At 37.4% G+C, this 27,463-nt stretch overlaps 3 protein-coding genes and 1 long non-coding RNA gene across 5 annotated transcripts; 2 read left to right on the top strand and 2 right to left on the bottom strand.

The window, feature by feature from the left end:
* Positions 1–7,710: 7,710 nt before the first annotated feature.
* Positions 7,711–9,256, bottom strand: LOC135795700 (uncharacterized). Of its 2 annotated transcripts, XR_010549121.1 has the most exons (4): positions 8,450–9,256; positions 8,273–8,400; positions 8,098–8,223; positions 7,711–8,049 (listed from the first exon to the last, which is right to left on the bottom strand). It is a non-coding gene; the product is annotated as an uncharacterized lncRNA (long non-coding RNA). The 2 variants fall into 2 exon arrangements; XR_010549120.1 differs by having other exon boundaries at positions 7,711–8,223.
* A 1,272-nt stretch (positions 9,257–10,528) lies between these two features.
* Positions 10,529–12,480, top strand: TyrRS (Tyrosyl-tRNA synthetase). Its single transcript, XM_065306899.1, has 4 exons — positions 10,529–11,135; positions 11,206–11,754; positions 11,814–12,093; positions 12,151–12,480. The coding sequence occupies exons 1-4, from the start codon at positions 10,634–10,636 to the stop codon at positions 12,398–12,400; spliced, it is 1,581 nt and encodes a 526-aa protein (XP_065162971.1). The 5' UTR covers positions 10,529–10,633; the 3' UTR covers positions 12,401–12,480.
* mEFTs (elongation factor Ts, mitochondrial) lies at positions 12,393–13,853 on the bottom strand. The gene is made up of 4 exons (XM_065306900.1): positions 13,711–13,853; positions 13,405–13,563; positions 13,036–13,284; positions 12,393–12,968 (listed from the first exon to the last, which is right to left on the bottom strand). The coding sequence occupies exons 2-4, from the start codon at positions 13,561–13,563 to the stop codon at positions 12,459–12,461; spliced, it is 918 nt and encodes a 305-aa protein (XP_065162972.1). The 5' UTR covers positions 13,711–13,853; the 3' UTR covers positions 12,393–12,458.
* On the top strand, positions 13,836–27,391 carry LOC135795273 (dynein axonemal heavy chain 7-like). The gene is given in 23 exon segments (XM_065306898.1): positions 13,836–14,253; positions 14,313–14,820; positions 14,879–15,185; positions 15,275–16,113; positions 16,176–16,382; positions 16,445–17,029; positions 17,082–17,204; positions 17,273–17,426; positions 17,489–20,707; positions 20,765–20,910; positions 20,994–21,351; positions 21,406–21,834; positions 21,883–22,412; positions 22,468–24,753; positions 24,805–24,989; positions 25,051–25,143; positions 25,146–25,720; positions 25,784–25,940; positions 25,994–26,160; positions 26,374–26,608; positions 26,666–27,099; positions 27,159–27,243; positions 27,246–27,391. Coding segments are annotated over 23 exon segments (11,973 nt in total). The 5' UTR covers positions 13,836–14,021; the 3' UTR covers positions 27,365–27,391.
* The last annotated feature ends 72 nt before the right edge of the window (positions 27,392–27,463 follow it).

Raw genomic sequence — 27,463 nt, 5'->3', positions numbered from 1 at the left:
TTCGTTATCAAGAAGATATTCGTAACGAGTATGTGTCGCTGTTTTGTTTGATGAGTTATGGCGGTTAAAGTGTTCTTAAGTAAGAAATAAGTGTCTGTTAATCTCCGCGCGAGTTTTCAGTTGATAAGATATATTCCTGGATCTAAAATCTATTCATCAATGCACTGGTGGGTGTGTAATCACTTTTTTTTGTAAGTTAAGGCGGTTTAACTTAAATTTATTATTTTATTAGACGGATATTAATTTTGCAGGTTACCAACACGTGGTAGTATTTGTATCAAAATTTATAGCCCCATTACCGAAAATAACATCCTTGATTTAATTATTGGGAGTCAAATCTGTTTTTTTTTTTAACTTTTATAATATTCAAAATTGATTGTCAAAACGATTGAAAATTATTTGTCATAATAGATATTTAAGTAAACAATGCTTAAAGGCGGTTGCAATAAGTATTTTGTTTATAATTGAAATTATATTTGAGTTCTTCCTTAAGTGACCCCATTACCCTTTTTACCCTACAACCACTGTATTACAAAAGTATCTTAGGATTATTAAAATCACAATATTCATGTGGTTGACCACGCTCACATTGCCGTCGACCGTCGGCTCGTTCTTCTTTTGCTGAACATGTAAACGTTTTTAATCGAATTACACTCCTTAGCAACATCAAATTAAATCGTTTCTTGTTGATTTAACATCCAGAACATTGAATAGTTTTCGCTATCTTAGTCTCCATATATCTTAATATTTTCAAAAAATAGTTATTTTTATCGTATTTACCAACTACGCGCCGTGGCTTGCAGTCTGCCGATTTGTATGCTTTACGCCGGATGTTCTTTTATATTGACATACGAGTATAAAAATCATTTTTTTTTCATTAAAATTTAAATAGTCAACTAAGAATTAAATTATCTATCAAAATCTGAAAACAGTATTGAAATATTCCTATTATTTCAAAACTGCATTTGCTGAAAAATATTTCGTCATAAAAAAATTTAAAACGTGGTGAGAATAACCTCCGGTATTTAGTGAACTAATTGACCTTCTTAGAGTTTCTTTACGCCAGAATAGAGTTAGAGAGTTTCTCTACAATATGCATAACCTCCAATCTTCCAGTCCCTCCGGAAATGCTCTAAAATGCCCTTCAAAAATGAGCAATTTTAAGAAAATTTGAAAACATGGTGTAGAAAACAGCCTGTATCTATTGAACTAATTGACTTTTTTAGACTTTCTCTGCTTCAGAATAAAGTTAAAGAGTTTCCCTACAAGATACCTAACCTCCAATTTGCCAGTCCTTCCGGAAGTGCCCTAAAATGCCCTTCAAAAATGAGCAATTTTAAGAAAATTTAAAAACATGGCGTGGAAAACAGCCTGTATCTATTGAACTAATTGACTTTTTTAGAATTTCTCCACTCCAGAATGAAGTTAAAGAGATTCTCTATAAGATGCCTAACTTCCAATTTGCCAGTCCTTCCGGAAGTGCCCTAAAATGCCTTTCAAAAATGTGCAATTTTAAGAAAATTTGAAAACATGGTGTGGAAAACAGCCTGTATTTATTGAACTAATTGACTTTTTAGAATTTCTCAACTCCAGAATAAAGTTAAAGAGTTTCTCTATAAGATGCATATCCTCCAATTTGCCAGTCCTTCCGGAAGTGCCCTAAAATGCCCTTCAAAAATGAGCAATTTTAAGAAAATTTGAAAACATGGTGTGGAAAACAGCCTGTATCTATTGAACTAATTGACTTTTTTAGAATTTCTCCACTCCAGAATGAAGTTAAAGAGATTCTCTATAAGATGCCTAACTTCCAATTTGCCAGTCCTTCCGGAAGTGCCCTAAAATGCCTTTCAAAAATGTGCAATTTTAAGAAAATTTGAAAACATGGTGTGGAAAACAGCTTGTATCTTTTGAACTAATTGACTTTTTTAGGATTTCTCCACTTCAAAATAAAGATAAAGAGTTTTTCTACAAGATACATAACTTCCAATTTGCCATTCCTTCCGGAAGTATCCCAAAATGCCCTTCAAAAGTGGGCAATTCGTTAACTTTTTTTCGGTTGAATTTTTTGTAAACTTTTTTTCGCTCAATTTTTTGTAACTTTTTTTCGGTCGAATTTATTGTGAACTTTTTTCAATTTGCCATTCCTTCCGGAAGTATCCCAAAATGCCCTTCAAAAGTGGGCAATTTGTTAACTTTTTTTCGGTTGAATTTTTTGTAAATCGCTCATTTTTTGTAACTTTTTTTGGTCGAATTTTTCACTAGCATGAACTAAAAATTATAAAATAGAATTGTATTCGTTTTGAATCATATCAGCTTTTGTGTATAAACCAATTTTTATCGCATTTGCCGTGCGATATGCTACGCGTAAGATTCTCGTCGCGCTGTCGCATGCCGCACATTTAAGTTTAGTTCTTATCACTGGTACCGTGACGGCTTTGCGCATCTATTGCAAATCGCGCACAAGGTCGCGTGGCATCGACGCGCTGGCTTTGCGCATTTATTGCTTTTACTTGCCGGGTTTATGCAGCAGGCTCAGAGTCTTATTGTGAACTGTCGCATTCTTGCGTGCGCAGTTTCGGCATGCTCTATTGATCGATTGCAGCTAGTTTCGTGCCGGTCTCTGGCGTATCTAGACGGATATCGCGCAACGCGTTTGTTTTATCTATACTTCTATTTTCCAAGTTTGCATTATATTCGGTCAATCGGCTTAGTTGTAATATGCTTCTGCAGTGTTTTCTTAATAAGTAATTGTGCGTTTAATGTGCATAAATGTTTGTTTTGCTTGCTTTTGATGTCTATATTTCAAATTACAATGCTGTGGTTTTATTGTCCGTTATTGTGGGAAGTGGTCGGTCGCTAGATCAATCGGAAACCTATTCGTGCTTGAGTAAGTTACTTTTATCTGACCATTGCGATACTCAGCACAGAAAGTTTGTTTTCTCCCATGTGTGAATATAATATTTATCATATTGTACGAGTATGAAATGTTTTTGTTTTAACTTATGTTTTCTTTTAATTACAGTAATTGCCGTACCCTTGCAATCCTATCAGCGGTGCATTGGTAAGTTTAAAATTAAGTTATATTATTCGGTTAAATGTTTTATCACAATTCACCTGCGTGTTGCAATAGCTTGCGAATTAAAGGGGCCGTATATATTTCACTTAATGGTAATATGGAAAACGAATCATATTGCGGAAAACCTTTGTGAAATGTTCAAATTATTTATCGGATTCTGATAGCGCGAAAAGGGGTTTTGTTAATTTTTTTTGTTGATTTTATTGAGTTTCATTCGGTGTACCGTAGCAGGGTGGCGATAGAAGTGACTCGTGTTCAGAGCACCGTACGAAGGTGGCGGTAGAAGTGACTCGTGTTCAGGGCACCGAACGAAGAAAGCGGTAGTGAGTCCTATTCATTAAATATAAAATATAAATTGTGCTATTCGGAATTGAATAAAAAACTGGGAAAAAGGGCCGTACCGCCTCTCCGATTCTAATACTTTATTTTATAGAGAATATTTAAATTAGTCTCGATGTTGGGAACATAAATTATTTAATTAACTAAGGTCTACAGTAAACTTGTACGAAGACAATTAGAAGACATTAAATTATATATTTGTATTGGTAAATTACAAATTCCTGCTTTTCCTCATCCTTATTGCATTCCAAAACCAATATATTCTTATGCCGAGAAATATTGAAAGTAAAAGAAGATTTCGTGTATGTGTGTTATTTCAATATTGTGCATTTTTACTTTCGCTTTTCAAGTACGTGTTTGCCATTACGTTTGTTTATAAACAACTTTTTTGTTCGACTGACTTGTATTATCGCGACGTACCTGCCTTGTACCTGGCAACGCGCAGCGCACACGGCAGTCGTTTCACCGCGTGGTCCACGAGCGCGTCTCACTACCAGCCACGCGTTTTCAGACTTCAGTTATTCAATTAATTGTCGTGTATTCTTTTCGTCATCAGCAAAATATTCGTAACGACCATGTGTGGCTGTTTTGTTTGATGAGCTGTGGCGGTTAAAGTGATCTTAAGTAAGAAACAAGTGTCTGTTAATATCTGCACGAGTTTTCAGTTGATAAGATATATTCCTGGATCTAAAATCTCTTCATCATTGCACTGGTAAGTGTGTAATTAATTTTTTTTTGCGGAAAGTTAAGTCGGTTTATATTAATTAATTATTCCATTTGAGGGATATTAATTTTGCAAATTACTAACACGTGGTAGCATTTTTATCTGAATGCATAGCCCTGTGTCCGAAAATAGCAAGCATGATTTAATTATTACAACCCTTTTTCGTGAAATATTTGTGTTTTTGCGTGCGATCTAGGCGGCGTAGTAGCTCTACCGTGACGTCTAGAAATGCGGAATTAAATTCTCCGCCGTGTGGTATTTAATTGTTGCAGGAATTCGACCGCTAAAATTTGCATATAAAGGTAATTTTCAGCCCTTTTTCGCGAAACGTTTTTGTTTTTCGGGTTTGCGCGCGATCTAGGCGGCGTAGTAGCTCCCTAGTGACGTCAAGACATGCGGAATTACATTGTCCGTCGTGTGGAACTATCTGTTGCAGGAATTAGACCTGCAACCCGCAAAAATTTACATATAAAGTTAATATTTCAACCCTTTTTCGTGAAATGTTTGTGTTTTTTCGGGTTTGCGCGCGATCTAGGCGGCGTAGTAGCTCCACCGTGACGGCTAGAGATGCGGAATTAAATTCTGCGTCGTGTGGTATTTAATTGTTGCAGGAATTCGATCTGCAACCCGCAAAAATTTGCATATAAAAGTAATTTTTCAACCCTTTTTCGTGAAATGTTTATCTTTTTCGAGATCGCGATCGAGGCGGCGTAGTATCAATTTACGATGATGCTTCTTCCGTCGATTACCTTATGCAGTTGAAGCTATCATCAAATATATGATTATTATTATAATATATTATTATTTATTCTTGTAGCACCTTTTCACTCAACTTTTCTAATGATTTTCGAGTAAAATTTTTGAATTCATATTAAAACCTAGTTGTTTTGTTATAAATTTCCCTCGTTATGATATTGACCATATTTGTAGTTTTAAAAAATTCTGCACATCCTGTATATACGTTTTCCCTACAGTACGTAGTAAATTGCCTATATTTGTGAGTTTTGAGTGTTCTTTGTTTTAAACTTGGGATTTTCCTTCTGGAACACCCTGTATATTTGCTTTTCTTTGTGTGAAAATTTTGCTTTAGTTGTTGTTTTAGGGCTTTCTTTTTGCACTTTAAATTTTCTAATGTTGGAATTATGGATTTAGGTACCGGTGATTTTATTAAATAATTACGAAGTTTAATTGTGAACGATTGCCGTTTATTCAAAATTAGAGTTTTCGGAAGTATGTCTTATCGATATCAAAGTTCGAAACGAACTAACAGCATACAACTCTGTATGTCAGAGTTGCTCTGGTTGTAGACTAAACATCTTGTCATATTTGGTTTTAAGCGGTCTAGACTGCCCTTAATTATACCTAGATTTATGACTCTTAGCTCGAGTACTTTTTCTCCACTACTTGGAAATAAGAAAATAAATCTTTTACATGGTAAATATTACCCTCAAACAGAAAACATATTAAGTTGGAAGAGAATGAATTTTGTAGACGAACTCAAACTTCAACATCTAATTTTTGAATTTCCTGTTTGTGACACCCTGTATAACCGTTTTCCTTCACATCCCTGAAAATTTTGCTTTGAGTCTTATTAGCATTTATCTTCTGGCACTTCGAATTTTTTTGTAACACTCTGTATTTCGTTTCCCATACGTAGGGTGAAAAACGAGTGATATTTGTAGGGTTTGAATGTTTTTGTGTGCACTTTAAATTTTCCTTTTGTAACAGCCTGTATATTTGTTTCCATTTTCAATGACGTAGAAATTGAGCTATTTGCTAATTTCTTTATCCCGGTAGAACTGTACGAAGTGGTACTTGTTTATATATGCGCAGCTAAGCAGGTCGCAAGTCCTGTTTTAATATGGCGACATGTATTTTGTTGACTGGTAAAATCTAAACTTGTATTCTATTGTTAATAAAGAAATAGTAAGATATATAGGCTTCTTTAATTTGAGTGTACCCCTTCTATCATTTCGTGTACAGGTCTCTAAAAGAGTTCCCTCTCTCAGGGATGATCCCCACTGTAAAAATTGTTCAGGTATCCTGTGTGATTTGGGTGTTCCTTCGTTCATTTCAGCTACAGGTCAGAACTTGTAAGAATATTTTTAAGTGTCACCTCTCTTGAGGCGACTTAAAACTTAGAAATATTTGACCAAGACTTTATAAGGATTGTCCTTATAAGGAGTTCCTCTCTCTGGGGTGATCCCCACCATAAAAATTGTTGATATGCCTGAGAATCCTTGGGATGAAGCGTAGAGACATCGTAGCTGTAGGATGGGCCGGGAGCAATGGACGCATCGAAGCAGTGAGCTATCTAACGACACGGGCCAAAAATTTAAAAATCTGATCCTCCCCAGTTGATCTTTCTTCTATCTCCTCTTCTTCTCTACTCTATACTCTCTTGTTCTCTTCTTTCCATCATCTCCTCTTCTCTACTACTACTACTTCTCTTCTTCTTCTTCTCTTATTTCTCTCTGCTCTCTGCTCTCTTGCTCCACCACTTACTTTCTTACTTCTCATATTGCCTTCACTTGTATTTCAATTTCTCTTATATTTCGTTGCAATTCATATATGCAACCCAAATTACACCTGATATTTTTATATTTGAGAAAAATGCCTTTTATACCTGAGATTCGATCCGTGTCTGCCAGCATGCCAGCAGGTGCACGTCTCCACTCGACCACCGAGTGTTTTTATCATTTATATTTGATTCTTCTATTTATGTTTCTACTTTATTCAAGTTTTTAAAACAACAACACAAGCCTTAGCTATAGCTATGTTTCACTCGCTCCACGTGCAATAAGATATATGTGAAACATGACTTAAGACGTCAATACTGAAAACGATAAAAAGGTTACCACAAAGAAATATGCATGAGATTATAATTTTACGTTGTGTTTTATTGGCAACAATAATATTAGATACATTTTATTAAATAGAAAAATATCGACAGCTACCAAATTCGGGAGTAGTAAAAACTTGCCTTAAAATACGCGCATCTCCAACACTTCACCTATAGATATTGCAAACTCCATTCATACAAACACAAACAAATAATTATATATCCAAGTTATTCTTATGTGCGAAACGATAACTGATTGCCGACGGACACGTGAACCGAGAATTAAGCCACGATTGATAAACACAGCAGCATGCAATCACGCTTGGAAAACCCCGGTCACCACCGTTTCGGTATATGCCGTTAATTGCTTAACAAACATAAATCAAAGTACTTAATTATGATCTGAAACAACAGGACTAGTCGTGATGAACAAGCGCGTCTCACCCGATGTCCAGAATAGAACTGCGTGTGCAGCAAACTGCACACAGCCAACAGCGACAACACGAGGACACTATCAGTATTGCGCGATACGTTCGTGTCATGCGATAAAAAATTATTTACATACAAGCATCGCGCGTACATATCTAAACTATGAATGCATAGCAGCGCCAGCGTTGGTATTACTAGCGCACTCGCAAACATTTGAACGGGGCCACACTGGAAATCTTTAATCACCAGGACAAAATATTTGGTAAATGGCAAAATAAATGGAGATTAATTTTAAAGTGCTTCCCGATACTCAAATGTATTAAAATCGAGTCAAGGAAACGGGATATAGATATAGACCTTTTTCAACCACAACTTTTCAAAAATGATCAAAATTGCTGACTTCCCGTCAATTGAGGGTGACTGAATGTAGTTCATAGGATTAAAGAAACCTTCTTCTCTCATCTGAAGCAAACATAATTAAAATCGAGTCAGGAAAACGTGAGATACAGGGCGGTTTCCACTACAAATATTCAAAAACGACCAAAATTGCTGAAGTTTGAGACTGATTTAAGGGCATTTCCCGACAATTGAGGGTGACTGAATTTCCTTCATTCGATTAAAGAACTCTTTCTCTCTCACCTGAAAAAACAGAATTAAAATCGAGCCACGGATACGCGAGATACAGACTATTTTCCATCGCTACTTTTCAAAAATGACAAAAATTGCTGAAGTTTGAGTGATTTAAGAGCACTTCCCGACCCTTGAAGGTGAGTGAATGCAATTCATACGATTAAAGAGCTCCTCTTCTCTCATCTGAAGCAAACAGAATTAAAATCGAGTCAAGGAAACGAGAGATACCGACCATTTTCCACCACAACTTTTCAAAAATGACAATAGTTGCTGAAGTTCGAAAGTGATTTAAGGGCACTTCCCGACCTTTGAGGGTGACAGAATGCTGTTCATACGATTAAAGAACTCTTCCTCTCGCATCTGAAGAAAAGAAAATAAAAATCGAGCCAGATAAACGCAAGATACAGACCATTTTCCACCAGAACTTCTCAAATATGACAAAATTTTCTGAAGTTCGGGAGTCTTAAATAACTCCCGAACTTCCCGCGCCTGGAGAGTGACTAAAGGCAGTTCATACGATTAAAGAACTCGTTCTCACTCATCTGAAGCAAACAGAATTAAAATCGAGTCAAGAATACGCGAGATTCAGACAATTTTCCATCGCCACTTTTCAAAATGACAAATATTGCTGAAGTTTAAGGGTCATTTTAGGGCACTTCCCGACCCTTGGGTGTAACTGAATGCAGTTCATACCATTAAAGAACTCTTTCTCTATCACCTGAAGCAAACAGAATTAAAATCGTGTAAAGAAAACGCGAGATACAGACCAATTTCCACCACAATTTTTCAAAAATGATCAAAATTGCTGGAATTGGAGATCAATTTATGGGCACTTCCCGACATTTGGTGGTATTAAAATGTAGTCCACTTAATTAAGCAACTCTTCCTCTGTTATCTGAAAAAAATAAAATAAAAATCGAGCCAGAGAAATGCAAGATAAGACAATTTTCCACCAGAACTATTCAAAAATGACCAAAATTGCTGAAATTGGAAATAAATTTAAGGGCGCTTCCCGATATTTGGTGGTACCAAAATGTAGTCCATTTTATTAAGCAACTCTTCCTCCGCTATCTGAAGAAATGAAAATAAAAATCGAGCCAGAGAATCACAAGATACAGACCATTTTCTACCATCTCGACAGCTAGTAAATTCGGAAGCAGTAAAAACTTGCCTTAAAATACGCTCATCTCCAATACTTCAGTTATAGATATTGCAAACTCCATTCGGGCACTCACAAACTTGCCTGGGCACCAAAGTTATCCATTTTGCTGGAATTAATAATAAATCCACGTTATTCTTAGTTGCGAAAAGTTATCCGAGTGCCGGCGGACACAGGCGCGCATAGATGAACCGCAAATTAATCCACGACTGATAAAAACAGCCGCGTCCAATCACACTTGCAAAACCCCGGTCACGCACGATTCTTGTATATGTCATCAATTGTTTAACGAATGTAAATCAATTTACTTTGAAATACAATGGTAGGTAGTACGAGAGGGTGAGTATATATATATATATATATATACTTAACTTTACTCAGTCTATTTACTTTATTATGATGTGAAAAACAAGACTAGTCGCCACGAATACGCGCGTTTTATTCGGTGACCGGAATAGAACTGACTATCAGTATTGCGAGATAAGTTTGCTGAACGCAACAAAAATTGTTTACATACAAGCATCGCGCGTGCACATCTAAAGTATGAATGCACAGAATGGTGCTACTAACGCACTAGGCAAAATTTCTACGGCGCCAAAATGGAAATCATTAATAGCAATGCACAAATTTGACCAAACATAATGAAATTGGAGATCGATTTAAGGGTACTTCCGCACCCTTGACGGTGTCAAAATGCTGTTTCTATAATTAAACAGTTCTTCATTTCTTATCTGAAGCAAAAAGAGTTAAAATCGAGCCAGGCAAACGCGAGATATAGACTAGTTTCCACGATAACTTTACAAAAGCCACCAAAATTGTTAAAATTGGAGATCGATTTAAGGGCACTTCCGGACCCTTGACGGTGTTGAAATGCAGTTTCTATGATTAAACTGCTCTGTCTTTTTTTAATCTGAAGCAAAAAGAAATTTAATCGAAAATAATAAAATTACTCAAATACAAAGACGACCCTGCTATGTTCTACCACAGCTTTACGGAACAAAAAGAAACAGTACGGTTTGGTCAAATGCGATAGAACTGGATCAACTCACGGGCAAAATCACTGAATAAGAAATTGACGATGCTCTTGAGGCGAAACATGTTTACTATTGTAATTCAAATCACGTAAATAATTTAAGTAAAAAATTGTGTTTTATCTTTTTCAATTTTTAGAACAACAATTAATTCTAATAACCAAAAATAGTTTGAAATACTCACTTCTGTTGACACACTTCGAGGACTCCCACTTAAAACAATTACTTTAAAATAAAGTAGGCAAGATAAAGCAAATTGCGGTCGTGGACGTAACGATCGTTGCGGTCTCTGGCGTAACGTCCGTGAGGTATTTCATCACTTTCGCCTCCTAACCTTACATTCTCTTCACTCAAAGTTAACATCTGTTAATGACGTGTGGTTGCAGAAAAATCCAATATAAAAATGCCTTCTGACTTAACCCCGGATCAAAAATACGAGCTCCTTGCGAGAAACCTCCAGGAAGTCCTCGGGGAAGAGAAAATCAAAACCGTTCTTAAAGAGCGCGACTTGAAAATCTACTGGGGCACCGCGACCACAGGCAAGCCTCATGTCGCCTATTTCGTACCAATGTCCAAAATTGCGGACTTTCTACGAGCCGGTGCCGAAGTTACCATTCTTTTTGCGGACCTACATGCTTATCTGGATAATATGAAGGCACCTTGGGAGTTGTTAGCTCTTAGGGTGCAATATTATGAGCATTCCATTAAGGCAATGCTACAATCCATTGGAGTCTCCATTGATAAGCTTAAATTTGTCAAAGGGACTGAATATCAACTCAGTAAAGAGTACACTTTGGATGTATACAGAATGAGTTCAGTCATAACTGAGCATGATGCAAAGAAAGCTGGTGCTGAAGTTGTCAAACAAGTTGAACATCCTCTTCTAAGTGGACTGCTATATCCAGGTAAGCTGAGGAAAAACTAACAAAACAAATTTGCCTAAATGAATAATCTTCCAATAGTATAACTTTAAAGGTCTGCAAGCTCTGGATGAAGAATATTTAAAAGTCGACGCCCAGTTTGGAGGTATTGATCAACGAAAAATCTTCACGTTCGCCGAGAAATACCTTCCGCAATTAGGTTATCAGAAACGCGCGCATTTCATGAACCCCATGGTGCCAGGTCTTACCGGCGCAAAGATGTCCTCCTCTGAAGACGAGAGCAAGATAGACCTACTTGATTCCCCCGCTGATGTGAAGAAAAAGTTGAAAAAAGCTTTCTGTGAGCCGGGAAACATCGAAAATAACGGTATTCTCTCGTTCGTGAAGCACGTAATCTTCCCACTATTCAAACCGGATGAGATGTTTGTTGTGCCCAGAAAGGAAGAGTTCGGAGGTGACGCCAAGTATGATACATTCAATGCTTTAGAGAAAGCATTCGCGGCGGAAGAAGTACATCCGGGCGATTTGAAAACTGCCACTGAGAATTACATCAATAGGTTGTTGGAACCAATTAGGAAAACCTTCCAGGATCCTAAACTGAAGGCATTGGCAGCTAAGGCTTATCCAACTCCAACTAAACAAAGTAAGTCAATATAAAATTAATCCCAATACATGAAAATTTATATCATTATTACTTTTTAGAAGGTGGAGCTGCTGCAGGTGCAATTGAAGAAATAACTCCATCAAGATTAGACATCAGAGTTGGTAAAATCGTCGAGGTTGGTAAGCATCCAGATGCGGACGCCTTGTACGTGGAGAAAATTGATTTGGGCGAAGCTGTACCAAGGACTATAGTCAGTGGTTTAGTTAATTTTGTTCCAATTGAAGAAATGAACAACAGAATGGTGGTTGTTCTCTGCAATCTGAAAGCAGCAAAGATGCGTGGAGTTGAATCACAGGGCATGGTCTTGTGCGCATCTACGTGAGTAATTTTGGTTAATTCACAAACTATTTACTAAAAAAACTTACTTTTAATCAGTGATGATCCGAAACAAGTGGAACCACTCCTGCCGCCAGAGGGCGCTGTTGTTGGCGAACGCATTTCCATTGAAAACTTCGACGGAACACCTGATGAAGTTCTTAATCCGAAGAAAAAAGTATGGGAGAAGCTACAAGTTGATCTTAAAACTAACGGGGAATGTATGGCGCAATGGCAAGAAAACTACCTGCTGACTAAAAGCGGCGGGAAGATTCGTGCCAAGAGTATGTCCAACGCCCCTATACGATAATGTTAATTTACCAGTATTTATAAACAATTGACAACATATAACATAATAAATTTTCTTTCTACTGGCATGTTTCAACCGAATCTAACGCTTGTGAATTCGCTGGTTCCTCACCACACTCAAACCGCTTAAACTCTACGATTTCAACGCCGTTCTCTTTGAGGACTTCGCCGACCAGTAGGCTATCATCTAGCAAGTACTCCTGGTAGATGAGACACTTCTCATCATCGACGTCTTTTGCAGGCTCGTCGTTTTCTGTGCCCAGCTTGTTTGGATGCATGCCAACAATATGCTGGCAGAGTTTCTTTCCTAGGTCTTCTGTGGCCTCCGGTGTTGGTGTTTTCGTCAAAGCCACGAGTCCGCCAAACTTTCCAAGTTGAGTTTCGTTCTTTGCAACGCCCGAAGGATGCGCATAAGAGGATAAGTGCAGTGTGTCGTTGGATTTGTAAATTAGTGCGCGACGCAGTGACGCGTTCTCGCCAACCGTGCCGATCATCAGTGCCAAATGGTCCGCAAGTGTTTTACCATCGGATAACTTGAGTGATTTCAAGTCATCAGCATCCAAATGCAACTGAAATTATTAATTATTAGTATTAACTTGTTAATTTATTTCACTTCATTGAATGAATTGTTTTTACCTGAACTAAATTTCCAGCTACATTTTGTTCACTTGCTTTTTGTAAGCAGGCATTTGCTACAGTATCCACCATAGTTTGAAAGTGTTCATTTCTTGCAACAAAGTCAGTCTCACAGTTGAGTTCCACCATTGCAGCAATATTATTTTTGCTTAAGACGCCAATTAATCCCTGCGTCGTTTGTCGTCCTTGGAGTTTTGTCGCTTTTGTCCAGCCCATGCTTTGGGCTTGTTCTTTTAACCATGCTTCAGCCTATTGCAAAATAAAATTCACATTATTTTCTAGATAAAGAATAATATTTAATATTTTTGGTAACAAAGAAGAATTTAAATCAATGAGTTTCTTACTATTATATTTTTGTGCAAATTTTACCTTAACAACATCATTATTATTTACTTCCAGAGCTTTCTTGCAGTTTGCAAATGTATAACCAGTCTTTTTTCGAAGAGTAGCCAGAACTGATGATGGTTGTGTTGACCATAAACCACTGGCAATGTGAAACTGTCGTCGCAAAATCCACCCAGCTAGCATCTAAACAGAAAACACAAACAATTTTGTTTGATTTCTATTGATTAAACAATCTATCTAACTTTAGTCATGAAGAAAATGTTTGAGAGAATACATTTGTTGTAACACAAAGAAACTAAGTGAATTTAACAATTTACAAGAATCTCTTACCTTGCGTAACTAATTTATATCCTTAAATGTTAAATAGAAGTGTTGTTACAGTTAAATTATGTGTTATTTTCACAAAAAGTTGAAGAAAAACCGTGAATTTGTGTTCTAACCCAACCACCAAAAGTGCATGAGATGATTGAATAATACAATGTGAACATTTACCTTAGGCAACCAAACTTACATCGCAATTATTTTCCTTCAAAAATATAAATTGTTTGAATTATTGACAATTTAAACATCATTTCCACTATAACACTTATCGTTATTTTTATTTGATGTGTTTACAAGTTTATACACGTTTATAAATCAAAATGTCTCGAATAACGAACGAAAAACGAAAGCGAGAAAAAGAGAAGTTGTTGGCGATAATAGCAAGAGGTCAGAATCTTGTTATCGAAGATCCTAGCACGTCGACAATAAAAGTCCCACGAGTATGCATTCCTGAGGACTATGCCAGTAAACTGGAACCTAATTTTACAATGCCACCACATTTAAATCGAGCTTTGATCCGAGCCAAACCAAAACTCACAAAATACAAAAAAGGTTTGCAATTTTCATACATTTCTTCATTTTAAAATAATATTAATATAACTTATATATAGTTTCATATTCCGAATTACGCCGAGAACATGAAAATGTTCGTAAATTAATCGTTTTAAACACATTCGGCGACATAACTTCGGAAATGACCGAGGAAGAATACAAGGAATTCGACAGCAAATATTCACGCCGATATTCATACTTTATTCGCTATGGATCCGATACTATTCACGTAGCACCTTTACAACAGAATATTCTACACAAAGTGTTAAATTTGGTACCGTACAACTTAAAAAAATGGCGGAGCGTCCTCGGCGACTGCATTCAAGACATGAAAGACGATTATACCAGAGCGATAAAGACGTGTATCATCGATTTCGTCCTTTCTGATCCCTTCGCCTCCAGCGCGAGTGAACGTCGACTTCTTACCAAGGAAAGGATCGAATGCGAAGAGTTGACACTCACATCTAAGTCGCGATTCATTTTGATGTCAGCAAGTGTTCAAAAGTCTTTGTATCTTGTTAATCCCTGCATTCACGCACTACTGAACCTATTCTACAAGCACTTTGAGTAATACAATTCATTAATTTATTTTTATGGTATATAAATATAACGCAATAATTTATAGAAAATATCGAATGGTTTATACGGCAATTATCATGGAACGTATGAAAAAACCGTTTCAATTGCCGAGTTTTATTATAAACTTATCCGAGTTAATAAAACAGGGTAAAGATTTCCTGGCAAAACACTACTTAAAAATGGTGGTCAGCATTTTTCTCGAGGGTAACCAGAAGAGATACCTTCCTAATCCAGGCGACGTAAAAAAACGCACGCATTTTTATGCCTGTACCAATATTATTATGCAACATCATGTTGGAATGATGTTTAGGGCTTCGATACAAGAATTCATGGATTATATTACAGATGTCAAGGTTACTCTTTTTTGTTTAGCAGTACAATATATAATCAGAGTGGAAAACAATAAATTCATTCATTCAATAATTTATTATGCATATTTTAGTATAAAAACATCGGCTTCCAATTGATTCTGATGGCGACCAACAAAGAATTAGTGTTTGAACCAACTTTCGATGAAATACAACGTGCGATTGCTGATAATCTGGATGAAATCTACGCATCATTCTGTAGTCTGCCATGTTTAGAATCGAAAATCTATATGGATTATCAAGGACGCGTTAAAAACTACACGTAAGTAAAAATCGCACCTCTTGTACAGATTTAAATTCTAATTGTAATTATTATTCAGCCGAATGCAGGCCGTGAAGTAATAAAAATCCAAAAGCAGCGCATTCGTGATTTGATTGCCGAGCAACGCATAGCTCCAGAAAAACGCATGGCTGACTTCAATCCATATAAAATCTTCTTCAATGGTGAAGCGGAAGAAGATATTATGGACTTTATGCAAGGAGAACACCAATTTGAAGAATACTGCGATAAAATTGCGTATTTAAAGGGAAGGGCTGATGAAGTTCCCATTGTTTTGGAGCATTCCGTCCGATTGGGAATGTTTGATGTACATCGCGCGCCTTTAATCAAAAGAATCACCACCACAATAACCGATCTTAAGTTAAAGCTTTTACGAAAATTGATTAATGAGTATCAGGGTGAAATCAAGGCATTGCATGAAGAGTATATAGAAATTATAAGAAGAACTTCAATTGTTCCAGAAAACACTGCAGAATTAATGAAATTGATTTCCTTTCTGTGTGATTTAGAAGACTTTATTCTCACTGAAATGGAGGATAGATTGCGGGATTGCATGAAATATATTTTATTTTTAACGGATTACCTTCCGTTATCGGATCGAGAGATAATGAACAATTGTACAACAATTTCAGAGTAAGTTTTACTCAAATTACAAGAATATAAGATCAGGAATTAAAAGAAACATATTTTTGTAGATATTTAGATATGCAATCAGTTCTGGATGACAGCCATGAAATAGTTGAGTTAAAAATGGTGGAATATAAAGAAAGCCTTGCAGGCAGAATACAAAAGTTTATCGAGGATCTGGAGTTGTATTCCAAGATGGTCGACGAGTTGCAATACAATGGCAATATTGATGAATTACCCAGATATTTAAAAAAAGCAATATTTTTAGACAACAGGTTAGAAAAGTATTCAAACATTGTTTCATTTATATAATAATGATTAATTATTTTATGCGTAGATTGATCACAGCTATGGAACGTATTGATCAGTTTAACGACGAAGAAGTGGCATTCAAAATGGATCAATCCCAGTATCCCGACCGAAAGATAATCCACGACAAGCTGCGTCCGTACAAATCCCTCTACGATAACGCCACCGATTTCCTCCAGAAGAGCGACCTGTGGCTGAACTCGATGATCGGCTCCTTCGAGCCGGAGGAAATCGACACGGAGGTGTCGCAGTTCTTTCGTGTCATCTACAAGCTGGAGAAGCAGTTTGCGGACAGGCCGGCCACGAAGGATCTGGCGGGAACGGTGCGCGAACGCATCGAGGACTTCAAGGATTACATGCCCATCATACAGACGCTTGGTAATCCAGGGTTGAAGCCACGGCACTGGGCGAAGATCAGCGAGATAGTCGGCTTTCCGATTGTTGTCGATGAGAGCCTCACACTCAATAAGATTCTGGACTATTGTCTTGAGGAGTTTCTGGCTGAGTTGGAAGCGATTTCGGAAGCGGCAACAAAGGAAAATAATCTCGAAAAAACACTTAATAAGATGTACACTGAGTGGGCTGATCAGGAGTTCCAAGTTTTAATTTACAAGTTTGTTATTTCAATTGAAATTAGCAAAGAATTAATTTTAATTTAATTTTAGAGATACAGGAACATTTATTATCTCCGCTGTTGATGAAATACAAGTACTTCTTGATGATCACATCATAAAAACTCAAACAATGAAGAATTCGCCTTATATTAAACCATTTGAAAAAGAAATAATGTACGTAATTTCATTATTTTTAATTTAAAAAAAAAATTTTTAAACATTGAATTTTTAATCATTTTAAGGGAATGGGAAACTAATTTATATGCCTTACAAGAAATATTAGATGAATGGCTGAAAGTTCAAGCTACTTGGATGTATCTAGAACCGATATTTTCCTCTCCTGATATTCAACAACAGATGCCTGAAGAAGGACGAAAGTTTGCCGCTGTTGACAAGGTATTTAAAATAATAATAATACTTTTATACAATTAAAGTATTAAAACTTATGAAACATTTAGATTTGGCGTGATATAATGAAAAATGTCCACGCTAACCCACGTGTAATGGAAGTAATCAACATCGAGAATATGTGCGATCGTTTGAAGAAATGCAACAGTTACTTGGATGATATTCAAAAAGGTCTTAATGATTATTTGGAGAAGAAACGTTTGTACTTCCCGAGATTCTTCTTTTTGTCCAATGATGAACTATTGGAGATTTTGTCTGAAACTAAAGATCCCACAAGGGTACAGCCCCATTTGAAGAAATGTTTCGAAGGTATTGCAAAGTTATCATTCAATGAAGACTATGACGTGTCCCAAATGAAGTCCAGCGAAGGGGAAGAAGTTGATTTAGAAGATATTATTCAAACCGCACTAGCCCGTGGACAAGTAGAGAAATGGTTGCTTGAATTAGAAACTGATATGAAGAAGTCTGTTCATAAAATGACGCAACGTGCAATTGAGAGTTATCCGAATAGAAAACGACATGAATGGGTTTTGCTTTGGCCTGGGCAGTGTGTGCAAGCGGTAGCAATGACCTACTGGACTTCTGAAGTAACTGAATCGATTTTACAAGATTTAACTGCTATGGAAAATTATCTGGTGAAGTCAAACGAACAAATTTCAAAAATTGTTGATTTGGTTCGTGGAAAGTTAAGTCTCCAGAATAGGATTACTCTGGGTGCCTTGGTTGTGTTGGATGTTCATGCCAGGGATGTTCTATCGGAGATAATCACCTTAAAAGTGGTCAGTGTTAATGATTTTAATTGGTTGTGTCAGTTGAGATATTACTGGGAGGAAAACGAAATGGCTACCAGGATGATCAACTCTACATTGATGTATGGATATGAATATCTTGGTAATACCCTAAGATTAGTAGTCACACCCTTAACTGATAGATGTTATCGAACGTTGTTTGGAGCACTACACTTGCACCTTGGTGGTGCTCCTGAAGGACCTGCGGGAACTGGTAAAACAGAAACCACTAAAGATTTAGCCAAAGCAGTTGCAAAGCAATGCGTGGTCTTTAACTGTTCGGATGGTTTGGATTACATCGCACTGGGGAAGTTCTTCAAAGGTTTAGCGTCGTGTGGTGCTTGGTCTTGCTTTGACGAGTTCAATCGGATTGACCTTGAAGTGCTCTCTGTAGTTGCGCAACAGATTCTAACTATTCAACGTGGTATAAACTCAGGGAATAAAACTTTACTATTTGAAGGTACTGAATTGAAGTTGGATCCAACATGCGCAGTGTTTATCACAATGAATCCAGGTTATGCAGGTAGATCCGAACTTCCAGATAATTTGAAAGCACTATTTAGATCTGTGGCTATGATGGTTCCCGATTATGCGCTTATTTCTGAGATTGAATTATACTCTTATGGTTTTCTAACGGCCAAACCATTAGCTGTAAAAATTGTTGCAACTTATCGTCTTTGTTCTGAACAGTTATCATCACAATGTCATTATGATTACGGAATGCGAGCTGTTAAATCTGTGCTTAGAGCAGCTGGAGCCTTAAAACTTAGATACCCGGAAGAAAAAGAAGATATTTTAGTACTGCGTTCAATTAAAGACGTAAATTTGGCAAAGTTTTTAGTACATGACGTTCCATTATTCCAAGGAATCACCTCTGATTTATTCCCGGGTGTTGATCTTCCCCCTTCTGATTATAAAATTTTGAATCAAGCAGTTGAAGACACATGCGAATCAATGAATCTTCAGAATACTCCGTTTTTCTTAGAGAAGGTCCAACAACTTTATGAAATGATTGTGGTGCGGCACGGTTTGATGTTGGTAGGAATGCCCTTTGGTGGTAAGACTAGCACGTACCGTGTACTCGCTGAAGCTCTAGGTCTAGCTGAAGAACGAGGTGGAATGAATGAACACCACGCTGTGTATACAGTAATGAACCCAAAAGCTATAACAATGGGACAACTCTACGGACAATTTGATGCGGTGTCCCATGAATGGTCAGACGGGGTCCTGGCGGTAAGTTTTCGAGCTTACGCAATGAACCCAACGGAAGAAAGAAAGTGGCTCTTGTTTGATGGACCTGTGGATGCCATTTGGATTGAAAACATGAACACAGTTTTAGACGACAACAAAAAACTGTGTTTAATGTCTGGGGAAATCATTCAAATGTCCCCACCGATGAATTTAATATTTGAACCAATGGATCTAGATGTTGCCTCACCGGCAACTGTATCCCGCTGTGGGATGATCTACTTAGAACCTGTTTCTTTAGGCTGGGAACCACTATTACTCTCTTGGGTAAACACCTTACCTGAAGTTTTTACCGAATTTAACAAAACAGTCATCCGAGGATTATTCTACAGAATAGCACCACCTTTATTATGGTTTGTTCGGAAAGGTCCTGGAATACGTGAAATGGCCCCAACCTCGGAAGCCAACTTAATGAGATCTACCATGAATTTATTTGATACATTCTTAGACGATTTTCATGATGAAAAATACCTGGAAACTATAAGTGATCTAGAAATGCGTGCCCAATTAGAAGGAGTATTCTTCTTCTCTTGTATTTGGGGCATAGGTGGTACAATAGACACACCATCACGCAGTAAATTCAATATTATATTCAGAGCACTCTTGGAAAAAGATTTCCCGGATGAAATATGCACATTGTTCGAGATGCCTATGTCTGTATCTAAACCAGATAAACCATATGTATTTGTGCTACCACCACTGGATTCCGTCTATGACTATCGTTTTACAAAAGAAAACAAAGGCATATGGACCCGATGGACAGACGAATTAGAATTAGAACCACCTATTCCAAAAGACTTACCAGTGAATCAAATAATAGTTCCAACAGTGGAGACTGTACGAAATATTGCCGTTTTGAAAATGTTGGTTACCCACCAAAAATCCACAATGATTGTGGGACCTACAGGCACTGGCAAATCAGTGTATGTCTTAGACTATTTGTTGAAGAAAAGTGACAAGGCTAGGTTTATGCCACTATTGATCAACTTCTCTGCACAGACATCAGCAAATCAAACACAGGATATCATCATGAGTAAATTAGACAAACGTAGAAAAGGAGTGTTTGGTCCGCCGATAGGTAAACAATGCGTTATTTTTGTGGATGATGTAAGTATGCCGTTGAAGGAGACATATGGGGCGCAACCACCAATTGAATTGCTTAGAATGTGGTTTGATCATGGGATATGGTATGATCGGAAAGAAGTTATCCCAATGAAACTGATAGAAATACAAGTATAATACTAATAATCATAAAATATTAGGACTTTTTAATTTTTAAACATTTTCTAGTTCATTTGTGCAATGGGTCCACCAGTTGGTCAAGCAATCACTCCTCGGTTTCAAAGACACTTCAATCATATCTGCATCGACGAATTTGACGATTCCGTAATGACTCACATCTTTCTAAATATCATGCTCTGGCATTTGGAGAAATTGTAAGTGTTCAACAAAAACTATATTAAAATAATAATATCTAATACACTCTCAACATATCATTCACATGATATTGTTTGTTTAGGGGATTTGAGCCTAGTTTTCAAGCATGTGGTGAACAAATTGTCAACGCAACCCTTGAAGTGTACAAACAGAGTCGCCTAAACCTACTTCCAACTCCTAGAAAGTCTCATTACCTATTCAATCTTCGAGATTTTTCTAGAGTTATACAGGGTGTTCTTCTCAGTACACCTACGAGCAATGAAGACCCGCTTTCGATGAAACGCTTATGGGTACACGAAGTACTCCGTGTTTATTACGATCGTTTAGTTGATCAAGAAGATCAAACATGGATCGTCACGATGTTGCACCAGGTTGTTGCTAGTCATCTGGAAGAATCAATGAATACAATGTTTTCGGATTTACGAACCGCGAACAAAGATGTATGTAAATTTTGCCAATTTAATGTATAATTTCAATGTTTTTAAAAAATTTAGATCGGAGAATCTGAGTTAAGAAACTTGGTCTACTGCGCATTCTCCAATCCACTTGCAGAAACAGAACACTACATTGAAGTGGACAATTTAGATGATTTAACAGACGTTGTCGAAAACTATCTATCGGAATACAATAGCATGTCGAAGAAACCAATGAATCTTGTCTTGTTTAGATTTGCGATTGAACATTTAGCCAGAATCTGTCGTATTGTAAATCAACCCAGAAGCCATGCTTTATTAGTAGGAGTTGGTGGTTCTGGTCGACAATCGTTAACTCGATTGGCTGCGCATATAAACGAGTATGACTTATTTCAAGTTGAGCTTACTCGTCAATACGGTGCTTACGAATGGCATGAAGATGTTAAAACTATTCTGAAAAGAGTCAGCAGCACGGAATTACACGGGATATTTTTATTTGCAGACACACAGGTTTTAATTAAGATTTTTTTGTTTGATTTAGTAAAGTATTTGTTTTAGATTAAAGAAGAATCATTCCTTGAAGATATGAGTAATCTTTTAAACTCTGGTGAAATACCAAATATTTTCACAATGGAGGAACGTGTGGAGTTATGTGAAAAAATGCGTCAGCTTGATCGCCAGCGAGATAAATCCCTGCAAACCGACGGAAGTCCATTGGCTTTGTTCAATTTCTTTGTACAGATTGTTCGCGAACAATTACATATAGTACTATGCATGTCCCCAATTGGAGACAGTTTCCGTAACCGAATTCGTAAATTCCCGGCGATTATCAATTGTTGTACGATTGATTGGTTCCACCCGTGGCCGGAAGACGCCCTGAAAGCGGTGGCAACGAGATTTTTGGGTGTTGTAGATTTACCGGAAAATGAACGCGTTGCTTGTATAGAAATGTGTCAACTCTTTCACACTTCAACAGAAAGAATCTCTATGGATTATTATCTACGTCTTATGAGGAAAGTGTATGTTACTCCAACTTCATATCTGGAATTGATAAACACTTTCAAGACGTTTTTATCAATCAAACGAGAGTAAGTTCTACCAAAAGAGAAAAACTTTTGGTTAGTAAAATTTAAATTTTTTCAGAGAAGTATTGGTATTGAAAAGCCGTTACGAAGTAGGAATACAAAAATTGGACAATGCTGGTTCTGAAGTATCTGTAATGCAAGCTAGTTTGGAAGCTCTTCAACCTGCATTAGTAGAGGCAGCTGATAAAGTAGCGAAAACAATGAAAAAAGTTGAAACAGAATCTGCCGAAGCTGCTATAGTAGAAAAAAATGTGAAAATCGATGAGGAATTAGCTAATGAACAAGCAAAAGCCGCAGGTGCTATCAAAGAAGAGTGTGACGCAAATCTCGCTGAAGCTTTACCTATACTGGACGCTGCAATGGCTGCACTTAATACATTAACCCCTGCTGATATCACCATTGTGAAAACAATGAAGAACCCACCTAAAGGAATCAAATTGGTTATGGAAGCAATTTGTATATTGAAAGATATAAAACCAGATAAAATTCCGAATCCATCTGGAATGGGATTAATGGAGGACTTCTGGGGACCATCTAAGAGAGTTCTAGGAGACATGAAATTCCTAGAAAGTTTAATCACTTATGATAAAGATAATATCCCACCGAGGATTATGGATAAACTTCAGAAAACTATTCTGACCGATGAAAATTTTGACCCGGATAAAGTTAAAACAGCCTCTACCGCCGCGGAAGGTTTGTGTAAATGGACTATTGCAATATCAAAGTATGATAAAGTTGCTAAAGTAGTTGCACCTAAGAAGATTGCCTTGGCAGCTGCAGAAGCAGCCTATCAAACAGCAATGGACGCTTTAGAAGTAAAACGTGGTTTATTGAGAGAAGCACGTGAAAAGGTTGCTGCTCTAGAGTTGGTCCTCGAAGGAGAAAAGAACAAATTTCAACTACTCACAGATGACGCTAACTTATGCGCCTTGAAACTTCAACGAGCTGAAGAATTAATTGGAGGCCTAGGTGGAGAAAGATCCAGATGGGAGAGCACTGCCAAAGCCCTTGGAGATAGATATTTTGTCCTTACAGGAGATGTACTGATTAGTTCTGGAGTAGTGGCTTATCTGGGAGCATTCACTTTACAATTCAGACAGATGCTTATTGAAGAATGGGTTGCAAAACTCACCGATGTGTATCATATTATTTGTTCTAAAGACTTTCAATTGACCAATGTTCTCGGTGAGCCTGTTCTCATTCGACAATGGAATATATTTGGTTTACCCACAGATTCCTACAGTATAGATAACGGTATTATTATTAAAAATGCTCGAAGATGGGCTTTGATGATTGATCCCCAGGGACAAGCGAATAAATGGATCAAAAACATGGAGAAACACAATAATCTTGCTATAATTCGACTCAATCAAACCGATTATGCACGAACACTTGAAAATGCTATACAGTTTGGTTTACCAGTGCTTTTGGAGAATATCGGTGAAGAATTAGACGCCATATTGGAACCTGTGCTTGCCCAGCAAACTTTCAAACAAGGTGGTGCACTTTGTTTGAAACTTGGAGATGCAGTTGTGGAATATAGCACGAAATTCAAGTTTTACATTACGACCAAGTTACGCAATCCTCATTATTTACCAGAAGTAGCCGTTAAAGTCACTTTAGTTAATTTTATGATTACTACAGTTGGTTTGGAAGATCAACTGTTAGGTATAGTCGTTGCCCAGGAGCGTCCTGACTTGGAAACTGAGAAAAATCAGATGATTGTGAAAAGTGCTGATAACAAACGCCTTTTGAAAGAAATCGAAGATAAAATTCTCGAAGTTTTGAGCAGTTCAGAGGGAAATATATTAGAAGACGAATTTGCAGTGCAAATTTTAAGTTCTTCTAAAGTCCTATCGAATGACATCGCTGCTAAACAAGCAATAGCAGAAGTGACAGAACAATTGATTGATGTGGCTCGCTTGGAATACAAGCCAATCGCTGTACACTCCGCCATTTTATTTTTCACAATCGCTGATTTAGGAAACATTGATCCAATGTATCAATACTCTCTGGTTTGGTTTATAAATTTATTTAAAGCTGCGATTGACAATACGCCAAAAGAAGAAAAAGTAAAACAAAGACTTGTTAAACTAGAAGAGCATTTCACGTATTCTCTATACTGCAACATTTGTCGGAGTCTATTCGAGAAAGATAAATTATTATTTTCTTTACTGCTGGCGATTAATATGATGAAATCGAGGAATGAAGTTGATGTCACCGAATGGATGTTTTTGCTCACTGGCGGTGTTGGTTTAGACAATCCTAATGTGAATCCAACGGAATGGTTGGTTCAAAAAAGTTGGGATGAGTTGTGTCGTTTGACAGATTATAAAGCTTTCAAGTAAGGTTATGTAAAGGCAATTTTCGGGTTATATTGATATTTGTTTCTCAGGGGGTTAAAAGAACATTTTATCAAAAATTCAGCAGCATGGAGGAAAATTTTTGACTCACCAGAACCACAAAGTATTCCATTACCCGGAAATTGGGAGAAGTCATTGACGAAATTCCAGAAGTTGTGTGTTTTGAGATGTTTCAGATATGATAAGATTGTGCCAGCTATTCAAAATTTTGTTGAAGGTTATGTTTTAACAATAACTTTGGTAAAAAGTTAAGAAAAACCTTTTTTTTTAAATTTTAGACCGCCTTGGCAAGTTATACATAGAACCACCTCCTTTTGACCTTGGATCTGCATACATGGATTCGCACTGTTGTATCCCATTAATTTTTGTGCTTACCCGGGTGCTGATCCAACTGCACTTTTGTTGAAGTTTGCTGACGATCAAGGTTTTGGGACATCACGACTCTTCTCCTTGTCTTTGGGGCAAGGACAAGGACCCATCGCTCTTAAGCTAATTGATGAAGGCACCAAAAACGGCACGTGGGTAGTGCTCCAAAACTGTCACCTTGCAAAAAGTTTCATGCCGCAACTGGAGAAGATCTGCGAAAGCTTCTCGGCCGAACAGACCCATCCGGACTTCCGCCTCTGGCTGACATCCTATCCGGCGGAGCATTTCCCCGTGGCGGTACTGCAGAACGGCGTGAAGATGACCAACGAACCGCCCAAGGGTTTACGGGCCAACATTCTGCGTTCATATTTAAGCGATCCGATCTCGGATCCGGAGTGGTTCGCGGCGTGCAACAAGCCGATCCCGTTCAAGCGCTTCCTGTTTGCGCTGTGCTTCTTCCATGCGCTCATTCAGGAACGGCGGAAATTCGGCCCGCTCGGGTGGAACATACCGTACGAGTTTAACGAGACGGATTTGCGCATCAGCGTCATGCAATTGCAGATGTTCCTCGATGAATATCAGGTTCGAGGGATTTTATTCACATTCATTTCCGTAGATTTAATCTCAAATCGGAAATATTTTTAGGATATCCAATACGATGCATTGAGATACCTCACAGGCGAATGTAATTACGGTGGACGGGTCACAGACGATTGGGACCGGCGATGTCTGATTACTATTTTGAACGAATTTTATACACCTAAACTTATGAAGGATCCAAAATATCCATTCGATCCAACTGGTAATTGCGTTTATTATATTTCAAACATTTTTAAAATCATTTTGCTTTTAAAGGACGTTATTATTGTCCTACACTGAAGACAATCACCGAATACATGAACTACGTAAAGTCTTTGCCGTATATTACACATCCGGAAGTGTTTGGAATGAACGAAAACGCAGATATAATGAAAGATCAACAGGAAAGCGATTTAATTTGTTACAGCGTGATAAAAACTCAGGCAAGTACTTTAAATTACTTCTTTAAGCCATATTAAAATAAATTTGCTCAATTGCTTTCAAAAAGGACCGCATCGTAAGTATAAACGTCAAAATTTAATATAAATTGAATAATTCTATTGCTATTTATTGCTATCATGTAGGATTTAGTACAATTACGAGTAAGTTTAAATATTTGATCAATCCAGATATAAATTAATGAGTTTCTTCAAAAGGACGCTACTGGTTCTGGCGGTGCAGAAAAATCATCGGATGAATTAGTGACGGAAGTTGCAAGCGATATTCTAGAACGCATCCCGGATGTATTCGATCGCGAGGAAGCCATGCGCCTCTACCCAACTTCGTATTCCCAAAGCATGAATACTGTTTTAGTCCAAGAAATGGGGAGGTTTAATCGGTTGATCAGCGTTGTTCGCGTCAGTCTTAAAAACCTCCAGAAAGCCATTAAAGGTGTCTTCAAAATAATTTTATGAAAATAAAATTAAAACTTGTTTTTTTGTTTTCAAGGACAAATTGTTATGTCTGAAGAATTGGAAGAAGTAATGAAGAGTATTCTCATTGGAAAAATTCCACAAATGTGGGCCACGGTCAGTTACCCATCATTGAAACCACTGGGAAGTTATGTTAATGATTTATTGGCGCGTCTGGCATTTTTGCAAAAGTGGTTCGAAAAGGGCCCACCACAAACTTTTTGGCTTTCAGGCTTTTTCTTTACTCAGGCTTTCCTCACGGGTGCTCAGCAAAATTTCGCAAGAAAATACACCATCCCGATTGATTTGCTAGCGTTTGATTTTACTGTGAAGAGAGAAGAGGTTCTGACAAAAGCACCTGATGACGGTGTTTATGTGTATGGTTTATTCCTGGATGGTGCAAGGTGGAATAAACAAACTATGGCTTTGGATGAAAGTTTACCGAAAGTTTTGTATGATATTGTACCATATGTAAGTATCAGATTCCTAGGTTGAAGGTTTTTTGCTTTGTACTGAGGTTTTCTTTGCAGCTTTGGTTGTTGCCATTGCGTCGAACGGATTTAGTTCATCGGAAAACCTATAAATGCCCAGTGTACAAAACTTCCGAGAGAAGAGGGTTCTTTCTACTACTGGACATTCGACAAATTACGTCATTGCAATGGATCTCACTACACATGCGCCTCCATCACACTGGATCATGCGAGGTGTTGCAATGTTGTGTCAATTATCACAATAAATTATCAAAATTTTAATTAAAAAATTATGTAGTAACTACGAGTAGATTTTGCTCGCGGATTCGTCCGCGAGGATTTTTATTAAAAGTAACATAACTAAT

This window comes from Atheta coriaria, unplaced genomic scaffold, assembly GCF_025399875.1.
Source record: "Atheta coriaria isolate IRGN ID8LTWV9N9 unplaced genomic scaffold, Caltech_Dcor_3.1 hic_scaffold_7_pilon, whole genome shotgun sequence".
Classification (NCBI taxonomy): Eukaryota; Metazoa; Arthropoda; class Insecta; order Coleoptera; family Staphylinidae; genus Dalotia; species Dalotia coriaria.
The sequence above is the reverse complement of the archived record's forward strand: the minus strand, read 5'-3'. Positions and strand labels throughout refer to the sequence as shown.

Bases quoted from the DNA above. Each gene is read 5' to 3' on its own strand.
- mEFTs (XM_065306900.1), bottom strand. From the start codon at position 13,563: ATGCTAGCTGGGTGGATTTTGCGACGACAGTTTCACATTGCCAGTGGT. The intron at 13,285-13,404 runs GTAAAATTTGCA...ATTTTGCAATAG, and splicing joins ATAATAATGATGTTGTTAAG to GCTGAAGCATGGTTAAAAGA. The intron at 12,969-13,035 runs GTAAAAACAATT...TAATAATTTCAG, and splicing joins TAGCTGGAAATTTAGTTCAG to TTGCATTTGGATGCTGATGA.
- TyrRS (XM_065306899.1), top strand. From the start codon at position 10,634: ATGCCTTCTGACTTAACCCCGGATCAAAAATACGAGCTCCTTGCGAGA. The intron at 11,136-11,205 runs GTAAGCTGAGGA...ATAACTTTAAAG, and splicing joins AAGTGGACTGCTATATCCAG to GTCTGCAAGCTCTGGATGAA. The intron at 12,094-12,150 runs GTGAGTAATTTT...ACTTTTAATCAG, and splicing joins ATGGTCTTGTGCGCATCTAC to TGATGATCCGAAACAAGTGG.